A 23,778-nucleotide genomic window follows, 5' to 3' on the forward strand; every position below is an offset into this window, starting at 1 on the left:
GCGCCACTCGCCGGGCGGAGCGGCCCCTCTTGGCGGCGGGCGGTGAGGCGCTCGCTTCCGCGTCGCTGTCGCTGCGCGATAGGGCGCCGCCCCGCGCCGCTGCCTTCTGCCGGCCGCGGGCCATGGCGCTCCCGCTGCCCCTGCCCGAAGCCGCGGCGGTGCTGGCAGCCCTGGCCGCCCTCCTCCTTGTCCTGGTGAGAGCCGCGCCGCGGTCACCGCGGGGCCGGGGGGCCTCCAGGGCGGGGGCGGTACGCGGTGCCGCCCTGTCCCCACCCCCGCTGTGTGGGGCAGGGGCGCTTCCCGGACCCGGGCCGGCCGAGGGGGATCAGCGGCCTGCAGCGGGCCCGGGGACCCCGCCGCGCCGGCGGAGGCGGTAGGGCTGGCCCGGGCTGGCCGGCAGAGCGGGTCGCACCCGGCTCCGCTTCTGCAGCAGCTGGCGGGGCTGTGCTTGTGCGTGGTTTTATGCGGGGAGTGTGTTTTCACAAGGCGTGGGGTGAAACATCTTGCAGACGAGATAAAAATGGAGCATTTCGCCCTTGTAGTACGTTTTGTAAAATACCCTGGTAACGCGCTTTCACGGTAACTGCTTGGGAAACCCGTATGTTTGAGTGACTGAAATATAGTGCGAGTTTGAGAAGTTTGACACCTGGAAGGTGAAGTTCTGCTGCCCATCAACAGTATCGCGTGTATGGTGTTCCCAAGTAAAAGTACTCCAAAACCCAAGTTCTACAGATTTATTTTAGCCATGCATAAAAATGATCAGAGCCTCAGTTTTGCAAGCCCGTACAGCTGACTGGTCACGAGCAGTGCCATTGATTTCAGTGGCCCTGTGCAGGATCAGAGGCAGCACCAGCTTGTGTCGTAGAGATTACTTGGGAAGGGGCAGCGGGGCTTGGACCACAACTTTGGAGGCATCTACATGCTTTGCAGTTGAAAACAGCAACAAGCCCGTGATGCTGACAGTGGTCAGAGTAGGTGAAGTGGAGTAATCAAAGGGCATGAGGAGGTTTTGGTCCTGTGTGATTTGGTCAGTGGATGAAGTACTGCAGGTTGACCCACCTTGTTACTGAAATATAGTTGGTTGCCCCTTGTAGCACATTCAACAGCTAGGTAAACCTTTAATAGAATGTTCAACGATTTTTCTCATTTCTTTTTCTTTTTCATCACAGATTTGTATGATTGCTCATGTAACTGCCAGAAAAATGCAAACCCTTCACCGACACGAAAAAGAGAAATTCTTCGTAAATGCTGAAGGCAGGAAAGAATCTGTACCAAGTATACGTGATCCCCCTACAAAGGAACTCTCTGTTGTTGTGCCTTCATACAACGAGGAAGAGCGGTGTAAGATTTTTCTTGTTTTGAGAAAAAGAAGAAAATCTATCTGTTGTTACTCTAATAATGCAGAGGTCAGTTTATGTTAGCAGTAGATTCTGGCAGGCCAGATTATGTAGCTGATTCTGGACACAGTTTCCAGAAAACAGTCCAAGTACATTGAATTTCAAAATTAAGACACTGCGTAACTTGATTTCTGCTGCTAAAAATAGCATGGGACACTTGTAAGAATCCACTTCATCTTAATGAAGTCCAGCAGAATGGCTGCTCATTGCCCCTGTAAATGCTGTAAGGCAAGAAGTAGAAGACGACTTTTAAAATTGCTTTGAGAGCTTCCCACTCTGTAAACAACAGCAGCAGCTTCGGACAAGCAGAAAAAAGGATGATCTCATGGGTTTCTGTTTGACTTGGCCATATATATGAGTACCTGATACTAAAAAGCTTTCAGATGCGGTAGAAATAATCAAGCTCTAAAGCTGTACTTGGGGTTGACGTGGTAGCACACATTGTCATTCCTTTTTTTGGTGAGTGAAAATACTGAGACGTTTGGGATTCCATTAAGAGAGATGTCGACAAATAAAGTGTATCTGGACACAAGGTAGGCCTGGCCCTTTCTCAAGGCCAGTGCATTCCTCAGTCCTGATTCTCATACATACTGTTTTCAGTAAGCAAGGTCTTCTTACGCTTCATGTGATTTTCATTTAGTTGTCTTTCTCTTTGGAGATAGAATAATCACCTGAGATGTGCTCACGAATGAACATACACTGCAAAGACAACCGTAAGGTTGAAAGTCTTTCTAACCTGCAGATAAATCCGCTGCAAAAGTAGCACCTCTTCGTTGGCTGAAGCGTCATGGCCAGCAGCCTTAGTAAGAGAAGGCGTGTTACTGACTAGTGTTGGGGATTTCTCTTGTTGCCGTCTCTGTCAGCTTGCTTAAATAGATAATGTCAGTGCTGGTTTGCAGGGTCAATCATGGAGAATGATTATTTTTTTTCCTTTAATATTGTGTAGAGAATTACATATTTCAAAATGGGAAGTTGGTTCTTATCTTCAGAAGAAATATTTTTATCCTGTCGTACATGTGTGATTTTCTTCAGTGTTCTTTTTGCATTCAGAAAGGACAGAACTTAGAGTTGCAGGTGCTAAGCTTGTTTACTGAAGGTAGTGTTGTATGACAGGGGCAATTTGCTCAGCTTTGCTTTGTGGTTGTTTTCAGCTTGCTTGAGCAGGTGCTTTTTAGTGCTTTTGGTGCTTTGCCTGTTATAATCTACTAACCTGACCTCCTCCACCTTTTCTGTAGTACCTCTTATGATGGATGAAGCTTTGGATTATCTAGAAAAAAGACAGGTATTTTCATTTTGCATTCAAAATTCATTATTTTTCTATGTACTATGTATAATAACTCAGTGATCTATTCACTTTGTTATTTTGGTGTACGTTAAAACAGTATTACTTAGCCACTTAGAAGTAACGCTTCTGTCTCTTATCAGTTATTTGTAGACTGAATGCCGGAAGGTATTTTTAAATTAAGTTAAAATTTAATATATTACTATGTGATGAAAAGTCTTTGTATGCATGATAACTCTCTAAGACAGAGATTAAGGATTAACCATAAATTTAGCTTTCTAAACTAAGTCCTGGTTTGTTCCAACAAGTTTCTTAAGCATCTGTTCTTCATTAGAATTTGTTCTCTGGGTAAGAAGCCCATCGCGAAGGTTTGTGGGTTTTGTTTTGTTTGGGTTTTTTTAACAGTGATGTTGTTCTGAGCTTTCATCTTTTACAACTAAGTTGATTTTTCAGTTCTAGATGGTAGCTGAGGAAAACTATGACAAGCCGATGTAATGGAACATGCATCAAATATGGCAAAATTCTTTAATTATGTCATCTTAACAAATTTACTACATCATATTGATGTCTGTTGGCAACCATGAATGAGTTAAAAACTGCTAGGGAGAAAAGAATGATGATGTTTGAAAGACCTACTACCTACTTAAGAAATTGGATGAAATGCATTATTTCTGGTTTTATTTTCAAGAAACGAGATCCTTCCTTCACTTATGAAGTAATAGTAGTTGATGATGGTAGTAAAGATCAAACTACAAAGGTAAGAAAAAGAAGTGTCTTACCAAGTAATCAGAGGTATGGATTTTTGTACTGCATTTGTGGAATATGACAATGTTTTGCATTTATATTTTGGTACTTGAAGTAGTTGACAATTAAAATTCATGTTTCTGAATACTTTCTGTCATTGTCCTATATGCGTTATGGATGTCACATCCCCACATGCATACACATATAATTCTTTTGCAAATACTAGTATTCTTGATTGGCGGCTGTGACAGCCATTTTCCTGCAGCTGAGATTTAAAATTCTAGTCTTAACTTCAAGAAATTTCTTATGAAATACTCTACATGTTTATAGTGATGTGAATGTGAACTTGAGGAAGCTAAAAAGCCTTTCAAAACAGCTGATTTATACTGTCATTGACAGAACAGATAACATGTTATATAGCTCTTTCCCATACCCTTCATGGCATTGTTCGTTTAAAAATCCCCATGCCAGTAGTAGTATTTTCAAAATAGTTCTGCATTCTTCTGCTTCGACTTTGATGTATGGCACTGGAAAGGAAGTCTGACCAGCTTGAGGGTTTTTTACTGCTTGGAAGATGTTTGAGTTAGCTACTAAAATGAATGCTGCTTTTTCATTTACTTCCCTTAAGCTTGTCCATTAAGGATTGCTCGTATATACTTTTCAACTGCTTTGCATTCCTTCTAGCATCATTTCTAACTGAGCACACTATGGCCATGGGCCTTTGGACTTACAAGGACTTGAGACAACCTTTAGAAAAAATTAGAGGAGAAAACTCATTCTTTCCCTTCCCCACAACATGGAACAAAATGTGCACATCCCTGCAGTGTGAATGGGATTTTAGATCACTGTGAATTTTTGTTTAAAACCACAGATAGCAGCAAGACAAGTGAGAAATAGGTAGCAGTAGTAGAAAATTATTTTTCTTTGATTAACTATTGGTGTTGGTATAAAAGGTCTGTAATAGTATCATATAAATTACATCAGTATTGAGTTTTTGGACTTGGGTGAATGGGGTTTAGAATTGCTTGGGCGGATATCCTGTTCTTACTGAACATGACTAGCTTCTTCAGTCTTCTTGTATTGACTATGAACTGGTTTTTATTTTCCCAAACAGACTCCAGCAAACACTGGCAATGTGTTTGTGCCGACTGAAGTGGTTATAGCTCTGTGCTATTAATTTTTTTTTAAAAAAGGGTGAGCAAATGTAAACTTCTACCTTGATTCCTGTTTTTGTTTTATGCTGGTTTTTTGTGTGTCTATTAGGTTGCAATGAAGTACTGCAAGAAATATGGAAGCGACAAAGTGCGAGTGCTTTCTTTGGTAAAAAATCGAGGGAAAGGAGGAGCAGTGAGGATGGTAACTGATACTTTCATCTCCTTCTCTGTCTGAACAATCTGTGCCCAAATATGCAGAAGATAGAGCTGTGCTGATTGACATTTTGAATTCAGTACATTAACAAAATGATTATCAGAAAACTAAGTACAGGTTCTATAAATTAAAGTAAAAACTCTTTTCAAAATAAGCTTGTTTTAGATCTTGGAAACAGTATTTTCTTGCCAGGAAGATCAATAACAAAGAATTTTTTTGTATAAGAATTCAAAAGAAAAAAAAAGTTAGACTTGAATTTCATGTTCCTATTAGTTCCTCTTAGAAACAGGCTTGCATTTAAAAAAAAAAAAAAAAGCAACCAAACAAAAAAAACACCCTTTACAGATTAAAATTAAAGCTTTTGTAGAGAAAATACAGCTAAACTTGCAAACATTGCTTTCCAGGTCATAGTTCTGGTTTTAAAAATGGCTAATGAACAAACACGCTCATCTAGCAAAGTTTGAGTTTACTGAAGCCCACTGCTATCACCCACACTCGGTAGTAGAACCACCACAATTTATGCTTTCACATATTAATTTTCAGATAGACATTATCATAAAATCATCATGTTCTAAAAATAAAATAGCTGTTACACATTTAGAAGGAACATTTTTTTGTAAGATGAATGACACCTTACTTTTATGAAAAAGGGTGCTATCATTTATGGGTTATCAGTGACTGTCTTTATCTGTATTTTAAGCTCTCTCTTTAATATGTCAATTTTTTTTATGAAACGGGAGTAACTATAGCAGATGGAGAGAACATTAAATTAGAACATACGGAGCTTTTGTAAGGGATATAATTTTGAAGTTATTCCAAGGGAAAGACAACGATTCTCTGTGCGATGTATTTTTGCACTGCAGAGTGTAGAGTGGATGTATATACTACTACTTCCTTGACAGGTTTTTCCAAAATCACAGATGCTTGGTTACGACAGTACTTTTGGCAAACCCACTGCTAACTGTTTTCCTGTCTGGACCCCTTCAAAAATTGTCAAAGATGTCTGACCAAGAATATGGCAAAACAAGCTGAGACCTGTGTATCGCAAATGTTTTGCAGTGATACTGTGACTTAAGACTTATTTCTCAAAACTAATTTAAGATTATCTCTTGAATTCTCTTGAAACAGTGCTGCATCCTCCTTTCCATAGCTCAAACGACAAAGAAAAGCTATCCATGCAGTGGCAGCTGCTAATCACTGCTTCTTTGTGCTCCCCTGTATAGCTGACTGTAGCAACTTGTTGTCTCTCGGGATTTTGGTTTGTAAAGCTTTTAGTTTGCAAGCTTCACTGGAGAGGGATTGTTAACCTTTCGTGTTCATGCATTATGTCAGTGTGGGACACTACTCAGTGTGTGAAGTCTCTAGATGTTATTACAATATAAATTGATAAGTTGTTGTTCGTAGCAGAATATTAAGACTCACCTGTTGTGTTGAATCTTTGAGATACCACTGTTCTAGTTACTGCATTAGGTTTTTGGAGTGTCTTGCAGCTAGCCTAAGACAAATGCTGATTTCAAAGGTGTTGATTTTCATTGACTATGTTGATTGCAGGGTGTCTTTAGTTCTCGGGGGAAAAAAATTCTTATGGCTGATGCAGATGGAGCTACAAAATTTGCAGATATTGAAAAAGTAGAAGAAGGACTAAAAAATCTTCAGCCATGGCCTGTGAGTATAAATTCTCGTGGTTTTAGTTTATTACACATGCATACAGGTGGATTTTTATAGTTCTCTTCCACTTCAGTTTTTTGGCATCTGGTTGAAGATCTAGGTGTAAGTCTGAAGACCTAGGTGTGAGCTTAGAAACTGCAAGAATGGGCTGTCAGGAGGTAGCTTCCACAGAGTTCTTACCTCCTTTGCATGCACTGTGCCTGTTTCAATGCAGTACATAATGTTCTGTTTACCATTCTTCCTTTGAAGTTGTTCTACTCTGTATAAATACCATGTGTTGCCTACTCAGTTAAAAAACATTTTTTTCTTTGTTAACTGTTTTGTATTTTCTTTTTATCTGATGTCATCCTATTTACCTTTAAGGATGCATCTTAATTTCACCCTATTTTATAGAGGTTCTCTTTTCTCAGAGTTGTCAGTTTAATGACAGTATTTGGAAGAACTTTTATTGTAAATAAAAATTCAAAAACCTGTGGAACAAGAGCTCCTCCCTGCATAGTCATTCTCTTTTGGGTGCTTGACTTGAAAGAACTGAGGTTTATTTTCCACTTAAATGCGGATGAGTGAGGTACTTGTATCTAGTTTCCCGAAGTGCCAGAAGCGAGGTGCAGCCTTCCAGCGGGAGCTGCGAGGGATGCGCCTGTGCGAGCGCAGGACCGCCAGTGCGGGAGCCGCCGGGCGGCGGTGTTTCCCTGGTGCTCTCCGCTACCAGGGCGGCGGCAGCAGCTGCTGGTTCTCCAGCTTCAGTCCCGCACTCTCAAGTATAGTAGATTTGAGAGATTTCGTGTGAGAAGTAGCAGCGTGAGAATAATTTTAAACCTTTTGTTTTGATCACGTCTTTTGATTTAATTTGCGATTATATTTTTGGCTGATACCACAGCATTTTACTTGTTTGAAGGTACATCAGTGCAACAAGTACTTTACTCTGTTGCACTTCCACAGTGCGATATTTAGGGGAAACACACATTATAACATTAAGTGCCTAGGAATGCTGAATGCTTATCTGTGCTGTTTAACGCATTTATTGTATGCACACCGCAGAGGACCGATGTAAGCTAAACCAGACCTGAATAAATTGCAGCAATTTGTATGCACCATATGCAAAATGTAATAAACTTCAGATGATCTGTTAATTGTAGAAAAGACTGATTTTAGCCTCAGAATCTAGCAGTAGAAAAAGTGCAGCTACACGAAGCAGAAAAGTATACTGCTTTGAAGTTTTTTATTATATAGTTCTCAGCACAAGATTCCACTGATTCAGAAAATGTTGCTTTAAGTAATAACTCTTTAATTTGTATTCCCGTGCAGAACCAGATGGCTATTTCCTGTGGTTCTAGAGCTCATCTGGAGAAGGACTCAATAGCAAAGGTTTGTTTCCATTTTCTGCTGTGTACTAATACTCAAATAATTCCATTATTTGATTCCACTCCATAGATTTTACAATTAAATAATAAATATTTTTTAATATTTAAACATATCTAAAACATACAAAAAGCTTGTCGTAATTGTAACATGTGCTCCATCATATGCAAAGGATGTGTTCTAGATTTCAGGCACTTTGAACTGGTGTCAGTTGGTGTTCCAGTTTACAGATTTAATTTTCCTACTTGAGAACATCTTACAAGCAGAGCTTCTAATCCCTGACAGAATTGGTAGGTAGTAATCAGTACTGGGGCTGGAGTGGAAGGCAACTGATGAGTTCATTTTTACCGGTTCTCTTCCAGTGCGAGAGCTTGATCTGCAGATCTTGAAACCTGTTTAAAATGAGTTAGGGATAATTAGCAGCAAACTGTTTGAAGAGTATCTCAGTTCATGGGAAAGTACTGTAATTTTTCTGTATTAGAGTGAAATATTTGAGTTTTGAACGCGCAGACAGTACTGTTCTGCGTGTGGCTGTTGTGGAATAAACAGTGATGCATAGGCACATCTTACCTTATGCAAGCCTTATCTTGCATCTGGTTTTCTGATGTCTTGGCAGACAGTAGTTGACAAAGCACAGGCATGGAACCTGTATTGCAACAGCCGCATTGCTGGACTAATTTTTTCAGCATCATTGGATGTGCTCATCATGTTGAATGTTCTCAAGAGTAAGCTTTGTTTATACTGATGTTTAATACTTGAAATGATTCTAAAATTTATACACAACTACTAAAATAGTTACAAAACTTCAAAAGAAGTTACACTGGTAATGTTCAGCCCCTGGTAGATCTTTAATTTTTTCTTCTGGTTTATCAGGTACTGTTGGACTGGTTCACTGGAAAGACTTCTTGTAAATACTGCTGCATATATGTTAGCATCCTCATAAAAAAAACCAAATCCAAAACCTTCATCATTATCACAAATTAGGATAAATCTTTGACATGGTACTTGCATACTTGTATAGGAGAGAGAGGGGGAGAGAGAGAGAGAAAGAGAGAATGGAGACCATGTAGCTGATAAATTTGAGCCCAGAAAAAATGCTTCATTGTGTGGTCAGGTACTGAATATAAATAAGCTTTCTTCAGTGCATTCGTATTTCTTTTCATCTTTGAAGGTCTTGCTACGTGAAGGAGAAGAATTGGAACAAGACTTTATCTTTTAATGCAAAAGTACAGTTTTTAGGATGTGTCCATCCTTTGCTTCCTGTTTCTCCCTGTATTTCTGACTTCTTGGTAAAGGAATCACCAGCTGGTTAGCTAGTACTGCTCTGGTTGAAATAGGTAGCCCATTTCATCACCCAGCTGTCCCTAGACTGGAAAGGAAAGACTGCCCTTACCACATTGGGAAGAGACTGTTGTGTAGTGCAATAGGTATTAAAAAAATTGCAGAACAGTGTTTGAGAAGTTGGGATTTCTCTCTGGGCTTAGTGGCACCTAAAACAGTAGAATGAAGCTGTGAGAAGCAACCGTATGAGATTTATTATTAAGACCAGAATTTCACTCTTAAATTCAGTCTCAAGACATCAAGAATTCTGTTCTGCCTCCAGAATTGTTAATGTACTTTAATGAATCCCTAATATGACATGCCTAAGTAGTCCTGGGAGTGATGAACATAACTTAGGAACTCCTCTTTGTGAAGTAAGTGCACAGTTTCACAGTCATGCAGCCTCTTAGAGCTTCCCTTTTGGGACAGTAGCCTTGTGTTCTTGGTCACACAGTGGTTCACCTTCACCAAAAGAGCCAAAGAATCCACATCAGATCCACCATTAACCTAGGGCTAGAGCACTTTTCTGAGAGGCACAAGCTATGAATTTGAATTTCCTTAAGCCAAAGGCTATTACATAACAAGCTGAGCATCTTCTCATTTTTCAAGTGAGGTTTGAAATTATTAGCTTTAAAGCATCTCTTATCACCCAGAGATGCTTAGCAGTTAAATTGTTGGCTCCTAAAGATTTTGCATGGTTTTTGGCTTGCAGTCTTAGATACAATCACCTAAATTGAGCTTAAGACCAGCAGTGACTTCAGAAGCTGTTTGTGGATCAAAGTTCTAGTTGTTCAGGAGCTGTCTTGAATAAAAGACTCAGAGGGACCTCCGCAAACCCAGAGTCCAGCCTCTGGATTCCATGGACAAAATTGCCTGTATGATTATCATGTCAAGAACAAAAGTGTAACCAAAGAGTAGGCTGGGAGAACGTTTACCAGGAACATGAAATACATTCGTGAAAGCAAAAGAGCAAGAGGTGACTGTGTGACATTGCTGGAAATATAAAATGAAGTATTATCTTGCACAGCAGCTGTTACTTTAGTCCTGTTTTTACTTGGTCCATCATATACTGCAAAAAAGTGCATTCATTAATTGCATTCCCTTAACATGGTGTTAACATATGTGTGCAAGGTCTGGAGATCATGCAGTCTTGAGTGAAAGAAGTGGGTGCCAAACAACAAGAGCTGCTTCCATTTGGGTTTTTTTATAATATAAAACTTTTTTTAAATTATTTTTGTGTCAGAGTAGCAGCTGGAACCTGTTTAGTTTTTAGTGTATATTCTTAAGAATAGCACTTCTTATGCAGTCCTGCTGGCTTATTCTCCGTTGTTTGTCCTGGTAACTTTTGCATTTGTTGGACCTGTTCAACCAATTTTTAGGAAAACAAGAGGACTAGACAGAAGCAAAAAATAGGTTGTAAGTGTCCAGTGGAATAGAACATGTAGCATGCCATCCCCCTCCACCTTCACTCTTCTTTTCCTGGGGAAATTCCTGGAGAACCATGCAGAAGATACTATGGTTGTCACACACTCATTAATTGAAATCCAGGTGCAGGTTCCTGCTCCACTTAATAAGGCATTATCGAGAATGAAAAGCTGCTCTGAATTAGGGAAAGCACAAAAAAGAACTTGGACTTCTCATATCCTAGGCCAGCGTCCTAACCATGCGCTTGACTGGCAAGTCTTTCCTTTTCAGCTGTAATTTTGTTTCACTGTAAAAAATGAAAAGTTCTGGTTTTATTCCAGTGCAAAACAAAAACAATTTACAAACTTTGAAAGCTACCACAAAACAGGATTATTGTCCTGTAAGCCGACACTTCACTCATCACTTAAATGAAACCATCTAACTTTTTGCCTTTTGTCCACAGCGCTCTTACTTTCGAACTCTTCTTATGTATGGGTTCCACTTCCTTGTATGGTTTCTCTGTGTCAAAGAGATCAGGGACACGCAGTGCGGATTTAAACTTTTAACCAGAGAAGCTGCCTCGCGGACCTTCTCAACTCTTCATATAGAACGCTGGTAAATTCTTTCTTTTTTTGTTGGTTTTTTTTTTTCTGATTGGACATAGTTCTGAAAAAGTAATTTCAGTATTGCAGCTACTATGAAGCATGTGATGTCTGTGTATAAATCCTAGCTGCTCAGTTTAACCAATTATAGTACTATTTGCCTGGCAATTTAGATTTCTTGTTATGCTAAAATATCCTGGTATTTGCTAGGAAATATATTTTATTATTCAGATACACTTTAGGAAATAGTTGAGTATTTAATTTTATTCTTTCTACTCGTGATGATAAGGAGAAGGGGAACAGCTGGCTTACTAAGTTTTAATTTTTAAATAGCATCCAACATAAATTGCAAGAATGATTTTAAGACTACATTGCTGAGATTTTGAGTGGCAACAATGGAATCCTTGACTCCTTGCAAATCCATTTTACTTTGGCATGTGGTATAGAAGGAGTTGTGTAATACTGAGAAGTAGGACATTTTGGTTTTGCCTTGTCAGAGCAACTGGTAATTGATTAGGGAAGCAAACAAAAAGGAAATCCCAAGAACTCTTCTCTTCTCTCTTCACCTCTAAAAGAAATCCCAAGCAAACCATTTTTGATTGTGTTGTAATCCACTCCCTGTTTCAGAGCATCCTTCTCCTTTTACAGTTATGAGCCATGCAAGCAGAGTAAGAAATAGAGAGAAGCTCTTACTATGATAGGGAAAGTTAGAGTTATTAATCCTATTCAAAAATTTTATCAGTCTATTTTTATGCATTACCACCTCACATTTCAGTGCTGCTTAACCAAAACATTTTACCTAAAATCCGTATCTGATTTTTGTAATTGCTGAAGGCTCAAAGTGAAAGGAAATACCTACTCTCATCTTATTTTCTTGCTAGAATATTTAATGAGAGAACTACTGATAGATCTCATTGACGTAAGACAGTAGAAAACAGTGTGTAGTCTTTGAACTACATTAGAGCTCTCTTTCATTATAATTCAGCTAGAACAGTTCCCTTATGAGAGTGATACAGTCATGACTACTATTATGGGACTGAAACACTTTTTCTGCACAAATACCATAATTTCTGTAAATTTCCTACGCCACAATTATTGCTGAAAAGGATGGTGACAGTCCCCAGGCTTAATTACGAGTAATCAAATCTTTTCAAACTATTGTCTTCATCCAAGAAAATCTCTCACGGGCTACTGCTTGCTGACAGGGAACAGAATTACTGAACAATGTTCTCATACGAAAATGTGTGTAATCCCGCAGTCCTAGTCAATTCCAATACATCTAGTTTTAGCTTGATTTTTGGCAGTGATAGTTGAGCTATACTGCTCCTCCAGAACAGGTTGCAAAGGTAGTGTTTGGGTTGCACAAATCTGATGTAGAACATGGAGCTTCTGTTCAACTCAATCTGGAATTGTGAGCCGTCGGCATTCGCAAAATCACTTTCCTAGCTGAGTGGTTTGCTTATTGCCTTAAAGAAAACTATAGCTGAACCAGAAACATGATTTTTGCTGCTATCTCCAAAACAAAACTTGATCTACAAAGTTCTGTAAATTTCATATGCAGGAATTTTCTAAATACATGGTTAAACATGTATGCGTAGCCCAGAAGTGCACATCTCAAAATTATTCTATTTAACTTCACTCTCTAAATGAAGGACTTCAAGAAGAAATACTGAAAGAAATGAATAAGGATAATCAGTTTAATCTGTAAATTGCAATCTTCAGTCTTCTGTTGTAAATGGAAGATTTTGAATATAATTGTACTTACTGTCTGCACATATTCTGTAAAGTGTTCAGTTTTTTATTAAAAAAACATCTTAACAAGCTTTCTCCTTCTACTCAGATTCTCTAGCAACAAAGGAATGAAAGAGTAAAAATAATTGTGCTGTACATTGTCATCTGTCATCACCCCATTATCCAGGAATAGAGGCAGTGAAAAAGGGATATTGCTAACTTATGTTATAGTAATTATATTGCTGGTGTGGAACACACCGGATCTTCAGGTCTTGGTGTGTTAATTCATTGTGCTTATATGTGCTGCTATAAAATTAGCCTTCTATTCGTGCTCTTTTATTTAGAATAATCCATAAACTAATCCCGTAAGTGTTTTCCTATTTGTGTGACATTTACTCGTTAGTGATGAAGAATGTTTGTTTTGTCAGTCAAGAAAAGAATAACTCAAATTCTTCCAATACACAGCTCTTCAGATACTTCCAAGTCGCAAATTTGCCTAAAACAAGAATAGAGGTTTTTTTATTTGGTTTAATTTTCTGCCAAAACAGGCAATATATTGTCTGCTTTTATCCTCATCTGTCCTTCAGGCGGTCCCTGTACTTCCCTGCCTTTATTTTCATACTTACTGGCTAATTTCAATGAAATCTGACAGAAGATTAGAGATCTCAAGTTGGAAAACTTTGGCAAGATTTGTGGCAACTGAAACCCTAGTAGAGGAGAGAAACTCAGATTATTGCCACTGCTGAAGAAAAAAACACAGTATGAACTCAGAAGTTGCTTATCATCAGCTTCATAGATAGCCGTTCAGCATGTGTATCTGGAAGCTAACATTTCAGTGCACAAAACAGAGTACTGTCCCTTTCCCAGTTAATATTCATAAGATCTGGAAAGAAAACTGGGAGATGGGGAGGTATAAGCACGCGGGGAAACTGGGTATATTAACGGAAATGGTAGTCATAAGTGAAATGTCTGTGGTGTACAGACAGTTAGGATAATCGCAGTAGGAAACGATAGAGGGGCATCATTCATCCCATAGAACCATACATTGGATTCTTTTGTATGTGGTAATGTAAGAATCTGAAATAGCCCAATAATGGAAATTTTTTATTTTGAACAAAACTGGCCCCTGATATCTTTCCATTGCATAGCCTGTGTGTAAAAAGAAAAATAAAAACTGGTTGGACATTGTGCCATGGGGGTTTTGTACATGTCATGAGAATGAAAATGTAAGAGGAAGAAATAGTAGCCGGTATTATATTTCTGCTGACTCAGAACAACGGTGAGTCCCTAACTGGGTCACAGAACAACTTATTCATACTGAGACCATAAGCAGGGGGTCGCAGAGAAAACACTATCTTGATATTGGACAAAAGGCTCTGAAATCTGGGTTTATTACCACCTCTGCATCACTGCATTGGGGCTATTTGACATCTGAAGAAATTATTTGATTCTTTTTGAATCTTAAAATCCCATTAGTGAAGTGTAGGTCTGTTAGGTATTGAAAGAAGAATTCAGTTCAGTGTGGTCAGTGCTCAGATATTCTGGTAATAATGAAGGAGAGTGCTGGGGAATATTCAACAAACAAGCAGCATTTAATAGGATAAAAGCTGTCTGAGAGCCAACACCCTAGTCATTGAGTCTGTTGAGGGCTCCCCCGCTGCTGAACGGGAGCGCGTGGTGAGCTGTTGAAGAGAATGAACATGATTCGGTTTCTGCAGAAGCCTCATCTGTCCTGTCTGCTCAAGTTTTGTCAGGCTCAGATTTTTTGAGGTACTACAGTGTTGAGTGAATTCTTATGTGAGGACATAATATTTAGACTAAACATTAATATTTAGACTAAATATTAATACATAACATATTTACTCATTATGTTAATATAAAATGACTATAAAATTGGCTGTCTAATAATTCCTGTCCTGAACTGTTAAGCTTACTGCTTGGTTAGAGTATAAATACACACACACAATGAACAGGATTTGCTTCATCGCATCTAAAGTGCATCTCCTTGTCATCTAGCCTTCCTTCTTAGACCAATAGAAGGGACAGTTTTAGAGTATAATTCATTTCATCCTAATATAGGCCTCTAAAATATGGCAGATGAAGTGCAACCAACACATGCCTGTTTCCTGCCCCTCAAATATAAATGGACTCTGGACAATTTGTACAGAAGGAGTTATCTCTACTGTAGATGGCTGAAGTTCAGCAGGGTAAATCTGACTCATAGCATAGTAATATGTAGGAAAAAACACGTGTCAGGTTGCTGGTGTCTCAACTGCATCAAAAGGATAAACTATTCAGTAAATCCTGAAAGTAGTGATTTAGAAGAAAAACTACTGAAGCAATTTTGTATCAAAGGCAGCTCAGTTTCTGGGCTGTATAGGCAACGCCAGTTGTTTCTGTAGACAAAAAGCCCAGAGAATTCTTCCCTTCGGATAAAGGACTCCAGTAGTGCCTTTGCATACAAGAGAGCACCAGTGCTGAATTAGCACTGGGCAGTAGGAGACTGCCCTGAAGTGCTGGATATTGTCAATACTGCTCCAAAAGGCATAGCAATACATACTCAAGAAATAATACAGGTTTTATTTCTATGTCTCTCAGCAGGCTGATAACATAACTCAGTCAAAGAGCAAGTGTTAGGAGCACAGTCTGTTTCTTGGAAGCTGAACATCTTACACTCTGGTAATAGATATGTCAATGTAAACAACATAGCGATCCTGTTGCTAGATCGGGCAGGCTGAAAGATTTCTAAGTTTCCATACTTCAATAGCCATCAGAGACACCAAAAATAAATGCATATGGTGTTTTCAGTGTTTCACCAGCACCACCAATAAAATGGAGTCTTTGTTCCCATATTCACCTTTCATATGAAAAAGAAGGGGAGAACATCAAGATCATCCTTTATATGATCTTATGTGCATCTTTGACAGTTTCAATATTAGTTTAATCAAAAGGAAATAACCCAGTATCAGCTGCATTAAGAATGAAAAACTAATTGCTTAGACCTTCACTTTTTTCTGCTTTTTTTCTTTCTATTCCGAGGGACATTGAATTGAATATCACCTCTTCAATGTTAAAAAATACTAGAAAACAGACCACAGTTTTCTTCTTGGTGTGCTGAATCTGATTTATAGATGCTTATATTTAGGAAATCTTAAAAGCAAACTGAAATATACAAGGAAAAATACTGTTTTATCATTATGGCTATAAGGATCATGTAACACTTTTTAAAGAGAGACCAAGATATTTCCTGGAATATTTTGTTAATCTAACCCTAAAGTTTGGAAAGCATTTGAAAATTAATAGGCTGGAATATACTGGAAACTGTTTATATATTTGATACTAAGAAATAATGCTTACATCCTAAACTAGTTTTTTTTTTGTGAGTGTTCTCATTGACTTTTTTGTTTAACTGTCGTTTGGAGAGCTGGCTGTGTATATACGAATACAAACCAAACGTTCTTGAAGTTTACTTTCTAAATAGCAAAGTTTTGACATTGGTTTGAAATGAGAGCAACCTTTTGAACAGAGAGCATATGCTTTGCATTTTAGGTTCTGAATCTGATTACACCACTAATCTATTTTTCAGAAATGGATGGAGCACATTTTTTAAATTAAAACTTAAAAGAAAATTAAAAGGGATATTTTAAAAACGTAATAGAGACAGTTGGAATTACTCACTTTCAGACTCAAAAAAAAGCCCTAGTTCTGTATCTACAGTCTTGACCTGAGAAATGTAACTGTTTATGTTAAATTATAATGCACAGGAGGAAAACTGGAAAATTACATGGTCTCACTGGCAGAATTTTCCTATCCTAAATTTGGTGATTGATTTCTTCTGACTACAAAAAAAATCATAAATTTTCTTCCAGACAAAAAATGTCTTTCCTTACCTAGGAGAACTAGACACAGCAGCGGTTACTGTCCTACCTGGAATATTGATAAAATGAGGGGAAATTCAAAACGTAGTTCTACTCCTGGTTTGATTGACATACTTTTGTAAAGTGGCAATTTATAATGATATTACGCAACTCTGCAGATCATTGATTAGATCAAATTGTTGCTTTTACTTTTGTCTATAAAAATTGCCCTGTGCAGCGAACAAGCCATGCGGTTTCATATCTAAAACTCAAAAGCTCAACATAAAAAATTAATATTTGTTGCTCCAGTTTGTCACTAATCTCTAAATGCAAGTCTCGATATAAAAATTACAGAAAAATAAGCATTCGTATTGCTACAGGGATTTTTTTTTCCGCTTCTTTGGCATTGTAGACCAACACGAGCAGTGGAATGAATTGTTTTTTCCTGGTTTTGTGCATGATAAGTAGAATTGTTTCTGAACGTCAAAAATATTTTGCTGTTATAACTATGTCTGTTTTGTCATGTAAAAAATCCTGCTCCTGGCAGACATATGTGGACATTAAAAAGCCCCAGTACAGCTAGAGCAGTACTAGCAGTCTAACCCTCTTGACATCCTATTTCATTCTTAGACCTCTTTGACCATTGAAAGTTTTCTCTGCCCATTAAGAGTTTGCTGGAACAACATATCTTGAGTGTAGAAAAATCCTAAATTCCAGTTAAAACAGTATAACTGAAGGCCTAATTTTGATATTTGAAACACTTAATATTGGACGAGCAAAAAAAAGAGTCCTAGTGCAATTTTAAAATGCAGAATAATTTTGCAGGGTAGATATTTTATAAGCTGAAGCATTTTAAGGGTTCAGTTTAAAAGGGTTGAATTCAATTAAACACCTACCAACTTGGTGTTCAACTGAATTTTAGCCAGCACCATCTTACATTGTAACTTAACCAAAAGGACTCCTTAGCATAAACACAACCACATGGAGAAGTTTTTCTCTTTCTGTATTTTACACTTCATGTTTGTGTTAATTAACACATAATGGAGCCACTATTAGAAATAGATGGGGAAGTTGTTCGCACCATATATTTTTGGGTGTCTAACTTCGGGTACTTAGACTGGAGCTTGAATTCATTCAGGCTGGAGCAAACTTAGGTATTCTGAGCTGTGTCCCCCCTCGCCAGCAGCACCTACTTTCACTCTCTGCAGCAGGATCCCGTGAAGTACATGGTGTGAATAATTCCCTGCTGTTTCTCAGAGCGGTTCTGTCACGTGCTAACTAGTCACAAATGGCTTCATGTCAGAACACATGTATTGCACTCACCAATTCATCCACTGGTCTTGCTTTGATCTCCTCTAGGGTAGGCTCCAGCTAACATACCCACACTTAAATCATGACTATGGAAACTTCTGTATGGTTCTTCTGTACCATCTGGATCTGGTGATCTGCAGTACGGGTGTAATACTATTAGTGTATGGAATACACTGGGATCTATATTCCCCAATTAACTATTCTACTATGAGCATGAGGTGTACTGAAAGGTGGTAGGGAACAGGGGAAGAAAAAAGGTATCCCAGCAGTATACTACGGAAGTCATTCTCCCTTCAGCTTTGAATAGGGGTTTTTTAATTTCAGGGTATGTTCACTGTTACACAAATGGCAACCACATGTAACAATATTAGTGTTCAACCTGATTAATTCCTGTGCTTTTAATCCTTTACTTTGAGGGCTGTAGCTCACCGGACTATTTAATGTTGTTGTACTGTGATGTATATGCTGACATTCCAGTAATCAGTTGTCCATAGGAATTGTTGCAAATAACTATTAGTTCACTAGGCTAATACTTTATGTAGTAATATTTTAGAGCAGCTCATATAGTATAATTCATCAGACAATTATTCTCTGTCTCTTAAGATTTTTAGTCAGTTAAGTAGTAAGTATTACAAAATTAGATTTAGTCTTAATACACATGACTCATAAACATTCAAAGGTGAATGCATGGGGGTTTTGGCTTACAAATGTAAAATGTCAGCAAAAAATTAAATAATACAACTTCAGTAGAAGAGACCATGGCATAATTAATAAAATAATATTCAACCCTCATTTAAAGAAAGCAGTGAAATGGCAAGGCTGCTTGGAGCAGATTCAGTTCACTGAGGTGAAAAAAAAACCCATTTATTCCTGTAACTTTTTTTGTGACAATTAAAAGGCCTGTGTCCTAATCAAAATCAGATTTACAAAGTCGTTCTAAATTCTTTATACAGAATAACTGTAGTCTCTGTAGATAACCTCTGTTTATGCTGCCTCTGCATGTTTTAATGCTGTCCAGAGTGATATCAATAGCTCTCCTGTAACATACACATGCAGTGCAAGTTCAGGTTGATGCATGTTTGGTAATGATTTCACCAGCAAGCCAGCGTGCTGTGGTCTGTACTTCAAGGGGAACCTACACGTATGTGTCATACCTAAGTGCACATTTCAAAGCAGACTTCTATTGTTGCATTCATTAATAGTTTTGCAGAAATGCACTGCACTTCTTAAAAGGAGAGGGTGACTTAAAGTAGAGAAAATAACATCTGAACTTGGCTAGCAGCCTGCTAAAGTATGTCTTTTTGCCTGTTCTTGATCACCTGTCTGTCCCTTTCTACCCTTTTTGTAGTGTTAAATGGGATTTACCAATGGCTTGAATTCAAGCAACCCTTGAAGCATGAACGAATAATGTTATTTTTTTATTGCATACATTTTCTCCAGCGGCAAAAGATTTTTTTTTTTTCCATTTCAAAAGAAAATTGTCTTGGGCTTAGCAATGAGAATTTAAGAAGATTCTAAACTTCTGAAGTTATTGAGAAAAGATGTGGACTAGTGTTGAACTGTGCTTGACTGCCTCGCAGCCGCATTTTCAAGACCTATGTAAGCTGGTTTGGAACATCTGTTCCATTGACTTCAAACTGGAAACCTTACCAACAGCTTGGCTAAAACGTTTCCAACTCTTTAACGTTCAAGGTTTAGTTCCCTGGGAAAAAACCTCTGTGTTTCAATATGTATTGAATCTAGTAGAAATCAGATGTGGATGGCCATTGACAGTTTTTTCCAATACACAGTAGTATTTTTAACACGCTTTTTTTTTGGGGGGGGGGGAACCTGTTTAGCTTAAATTCCAATTACTAGAACTCATTTAAGGAACAAGAACACTCCTACTGGCATTGGAAGACTACAAAGAGGGGGATAAAAAAGACCCAGCAATCAATAAATCTAAGAAATTTAACCAAAATCACCAAAATCTTCATAATTGTGATTTGCGTTCACCCTTGTCAATAGTAGCTACTGGTAGTTTCATTTGCTGATTTCTACATGAGCATTACGAGCTGTAGTTGCCAAAACACTTTTCTAATATCAAAAGCCTCAGTGTCTCAGATCCAGAAGGCCTACATGAGCATGCAGTTGCAAGAATGAAACACAAACAATTATCTGTGCAGAGAACTGGGAGGATTAAAGCATATTTTGGACAAACTGGGCAGGGAGGGGCGACTGACTTAGAGTAGGATTACCTCCCCAATTCATTTTGCTGCACAACCTGCAAACAATTGTGCCAGCAAAAAAGACAGGTCTCTCAAGAGGGTTTTTGTGTTGTACATTAAATGGTCACCGGCTAAAGTACAACTGTTGTTCAGGTTCTGTTATGCACAGTAACATAAATCATTTCTCACTTCCTCAAGTGAGAAGATTCACTTCCTTGAAAGTGAATTTTATTCTTGACTTAGAAAGTACAAGGAGAAACCATCAGCGTAAAACTGCGAAACTGCTAGAGATGTAGATTGACATAAAGCCACAGCAGGTAGTTGTCCCCTTTGATGAAACTACTAGAGATGTAGATTGACACTGCACATTTGACTGGTCTTTAAAAATGTTTTAATCATGTTTGTGGCAGAATGAAAAGTGAGCAGTGGTCTGAACACGGCGTGACCTATACCTTCAAAAACAGGACACAGTGAAGTATTGTTGTCTGTATATTGGCTATGTTCTGAGCCGTTCAGTCAGGGAAATTAATTTCCCTTTCATGTGCATCTGACCTGTAGAGCATTGGTATCAACTTCATAACTGAACACCAACCTCCTTAAATCAGGCTGGGGATTTAATTAACAGTGCCACCATCCTTCTTCTGGAAATAAGCGTGACTGTATTTGCTGTTTCCTGTTCTTCTTCAGGGCATTTGATGTGGAACTTCTTTATATAGCTCAGCGCTTGAGAATACCTATAGCAGAAGTTGCTGTCAACTGGACGGAAATTGAAGGTAGGGAAATTGTTTATATTCTTGTAAGATTCCTTAAGTGTCAATCCAAAATAAAATATCAAAGGGTCTTCCCATATTTTACCCGGTTTTGATAACACACAGCCTTCTTTCCATACAAATTTTGAATTTCGTGTCCTTGCCAGCCTTCTGCCATGGCATGGTCCAGGAAGAGTAGGTGAAGGGGTAGCAAGGGAGAGAAACTTCTTCACTCTCACTGGAAACAAAAGTAGGTAGTTACACTGCTAGGACAATGCACTACTTTGGCATGTCCTCTTGCTGTAACATGTTCATAAAAATATTACAATTGTAAAACACTGCAGGAAGTCTGACCGTCATTGTTTATTGATTCAACTCCATTTCACTGTGTCTTGCCTTCCAAAATTCTCAGCCCACCTATTAAGGCCTCCTCTAGGGCACCCTCTCTTCTTAAGATGTGATGTTCTTTCAGACCTGCAGGGAGGTCTTTCTTACTGGGTTACTGGAAAGTATAGCTCCATACATACTTCTTCATAGCAAAGCCAGCTTAAGAGGTACTGCTTGCTTCTGTTCACTTCCTCCCTCCCATCAAATGCAGTTCCTTCTTTTCTTTCCTTTCTTGTTTTTTTCTTTTTTAATCTGAATCTCTTCTCAACACAACCCCTGAACAACAGAAAGTATAATGAACTGCAACGGTGATGAAGGATGCAAGTAGAGAACATCCTAAGCCAACTTTACTAGAAAAGAAATGTTTTCTTTCAATGCGGTTCCACATGTATATTGCACCTAACACAAATGTTAGCAGAGATGGAAGAGGGCTTGGTTTCATAGTGTGGGTTCCTTACCTTGCCTGAAGATTGGCATGTTCATATTATTGCTGTAAGACAATGTGGTGGTCCTCTTCTCCAGAGTCGCTAAGAAATCATTTGCTTAATTATTGGTGTTCAGGTTCCTATTTACTTGAACAAAGCCTTGTCGCAAAGAAGACTATGCATCTTGAGACATACATGGAATTACTGTGCTGCTTGCAAACTAGAATCTCCCACCTATGGTATAACGTAATTACTATAAAGCAGTAACTTTCGCAATATAAATTTTTATTAATGTTAAGGTCTAGGTTATGGGGCTGAATGTGCTGAGAATGCAGAGGTTCATGACTACTTAAATGCGTGTCTTGCCAACACTCGTTTTTTCTAACACCATCCTTCTGATTTTCTTCTTCATTAATCACAGGTTCTAAGTTAGTTCCCTTTTGGAGCTGGCTGCAGATGGGAAGGGATCTTCTTTTTATACGACTGCGATATATGACTGGTGCCTGGCAGCTTGAAACAAGAAAATGTAATTAGGTTATTTACATTTTCCAAATGTATTATTATACTTAATGGAACATGAGAACAGTTTCAATCAAGTGGTGATGAAAGCTGAGGTAATTCTTCGTTGCTCCTTTGTATGTTTCATTTTTGCAGTATGTATATGTTTTATAAGATTGTCAGCAGGGAATTTGTACAATGTTTTGAAAAGAGAAAGCATTTCCAAAAACATTTTCTTATCTGGTAATCAGGTTTTTGTTTTATTAGATAGTAGCTTTAACATGTCTTATAAATTCAGTCAAATAAATATATCTGCTCTTGTCTCACCATACATTTGGAATTTCCTTATACATATTAAAAAGAGGCACTCTATTCTATATTGTGCAATATTGTGTTGTGAATGACCACAACCATTTGTTTCTGTAGCATCTGGAAATACATGGCCGTATTGCTACTTGGAATTATCAATCATGGTTCACGCTGATGCATGTTTAGATTCAATGTTATGGGAAACATTAATGGGTTTTACTGAGTTATAACAGTAATGTTCATAAGGCTGTTCTAAGACCTTTCAGTAGTCTCTTGACATTCCAAATGTTTTTGTCTGAAGCTGAAATAGTTTGTTTGAGATCAAACTGCAGATCGTCTCCAGACTGTAAAAGGTCCAAGAGAAAGCACATTTCGTTTTAAAATGTTGTCTTTTTGGTTTGTTCACATGTACTAATTAATACTGCATGCTCAAGGCTACGAGTCCTTGGCGTCTACAAATCTGTAGTGAAAAGGGTATGGAAAGCTAATTCAGAGCGTACAAAAATAAGACCCAATGTACACTGGGGGCCTGTGCATTAGCAATGCCAATTTGAAGTTCTTGTGCTTCAAATGAGATCAGAGAGGGAGGGGAGGGGTCTTGAGTCTTTCTTAGTAATGTCAAACTCTGTTACAGTACACAAGTTTCAATAGTGCTTTCAAAACAGTTGTGGATTGCCAACAAACTAAGCCAATCTTTCTTTCGGAAACATGTACAAATTTGAACAGATTTAAAGAATGAACGGTATATGGTTGTACTTTCACATGTGATTTCACTGGTGGTTTTTCTTATTCCTTCTGCAATATTGAGTTGAGTTTTGCTCCTGTTAGGGTTACCTCAGTTTTCTATAAATTGAAGTGTTGGAATAAATTCTCAAAAAGTATCTTCAGTTTGATTTCGCAGGCTTTATTGTCTTGCCTAGTCCACATACATCTCAATCACTTCTGCAGAATCAATCACGTAAGTCCTCGTTGCCATTGCTAGAATAAAATACCAGCTTATCAGTTTTTGTAAAGTGAATTTCCCTAACCAAACCTGGACAATGATAGCTCTGCCTATAATTAATTAAAGTTGCCAACCAGTTCTCAAAAGCAAATTCCTAAAATTTTCCTCATGTCTTACCTTAAAATTGAGCTTATTAGAAATTTTAACCAAAATA

General features: G+C 38.2%; 1 protein-coding gene across 3 annotated transcripts; it reads left to right on the forward strand.

Annotated features, from left to right (window-relative positions):
* Window positions 1-52: 52 nt before the first annotated feature.
* On the forward strand, window positions 53-23,502 carry ALG5 (ALG5 dolichyl-phosphate beta-glucosyltransferase). 3 transcript variants are annotated; one of them, XM_075139767.1, is made up of 10 exons: window positions 53-194; window positions 1,170-1,341; window positions 2,633-2,679; window positions 3,368-3,436; window positions 4,687-4,779; window positions 6,343-6,456; window positions 7,768-7,827; window positions 11,009-11,160; window positions 20,941-21,026; window positions 22,236-23,502. In XM_075139767.1, exons 1-10 carry the CDS (start codon window positions 123-125, stop codon window positions 22,346-22,348), a joined length of 978 nt encoding a protein of 325 aa, XP_074995868.1. In that variant the 5' UTR covers window positions 53-122; the 3' UTR covers window positions 22,349-23,502. The 3 variants fall into 3 exon arrangements, with proteins under 3 accessions (XP_074995868.1, XP_074995867.1, XP_074995866.1); XM_075139766.1 differs by lacking the exons at window positions 20,941-21,026; window positions 22,236-23,502 and adding an exon at window positions 13,466-13,708 and having other exon boundaries at window positions 60-194; XM_075139765.1 differs by lacking the exon at window positions 4,687-4,779 and having other exon boundaries at window positions 62-194.
* Window positions 23,503-23,778: the final 276 nt, after the last annotated feature.

Source organism: Calonectris borealis, chromosome 1 (assembly GCF_964195595.1).
Source record: "Calonectris borealis chromosome 1, bCalBor7.hap1.2, whole genome shotgun sequence".
NCBI classification, from domain to species: domain Eukaryota; kingdom Metazoa; phylum Chordata; class Aves; order Procellariiformes; family Procellariidae; genus Calonectris; species Calonectris borealis.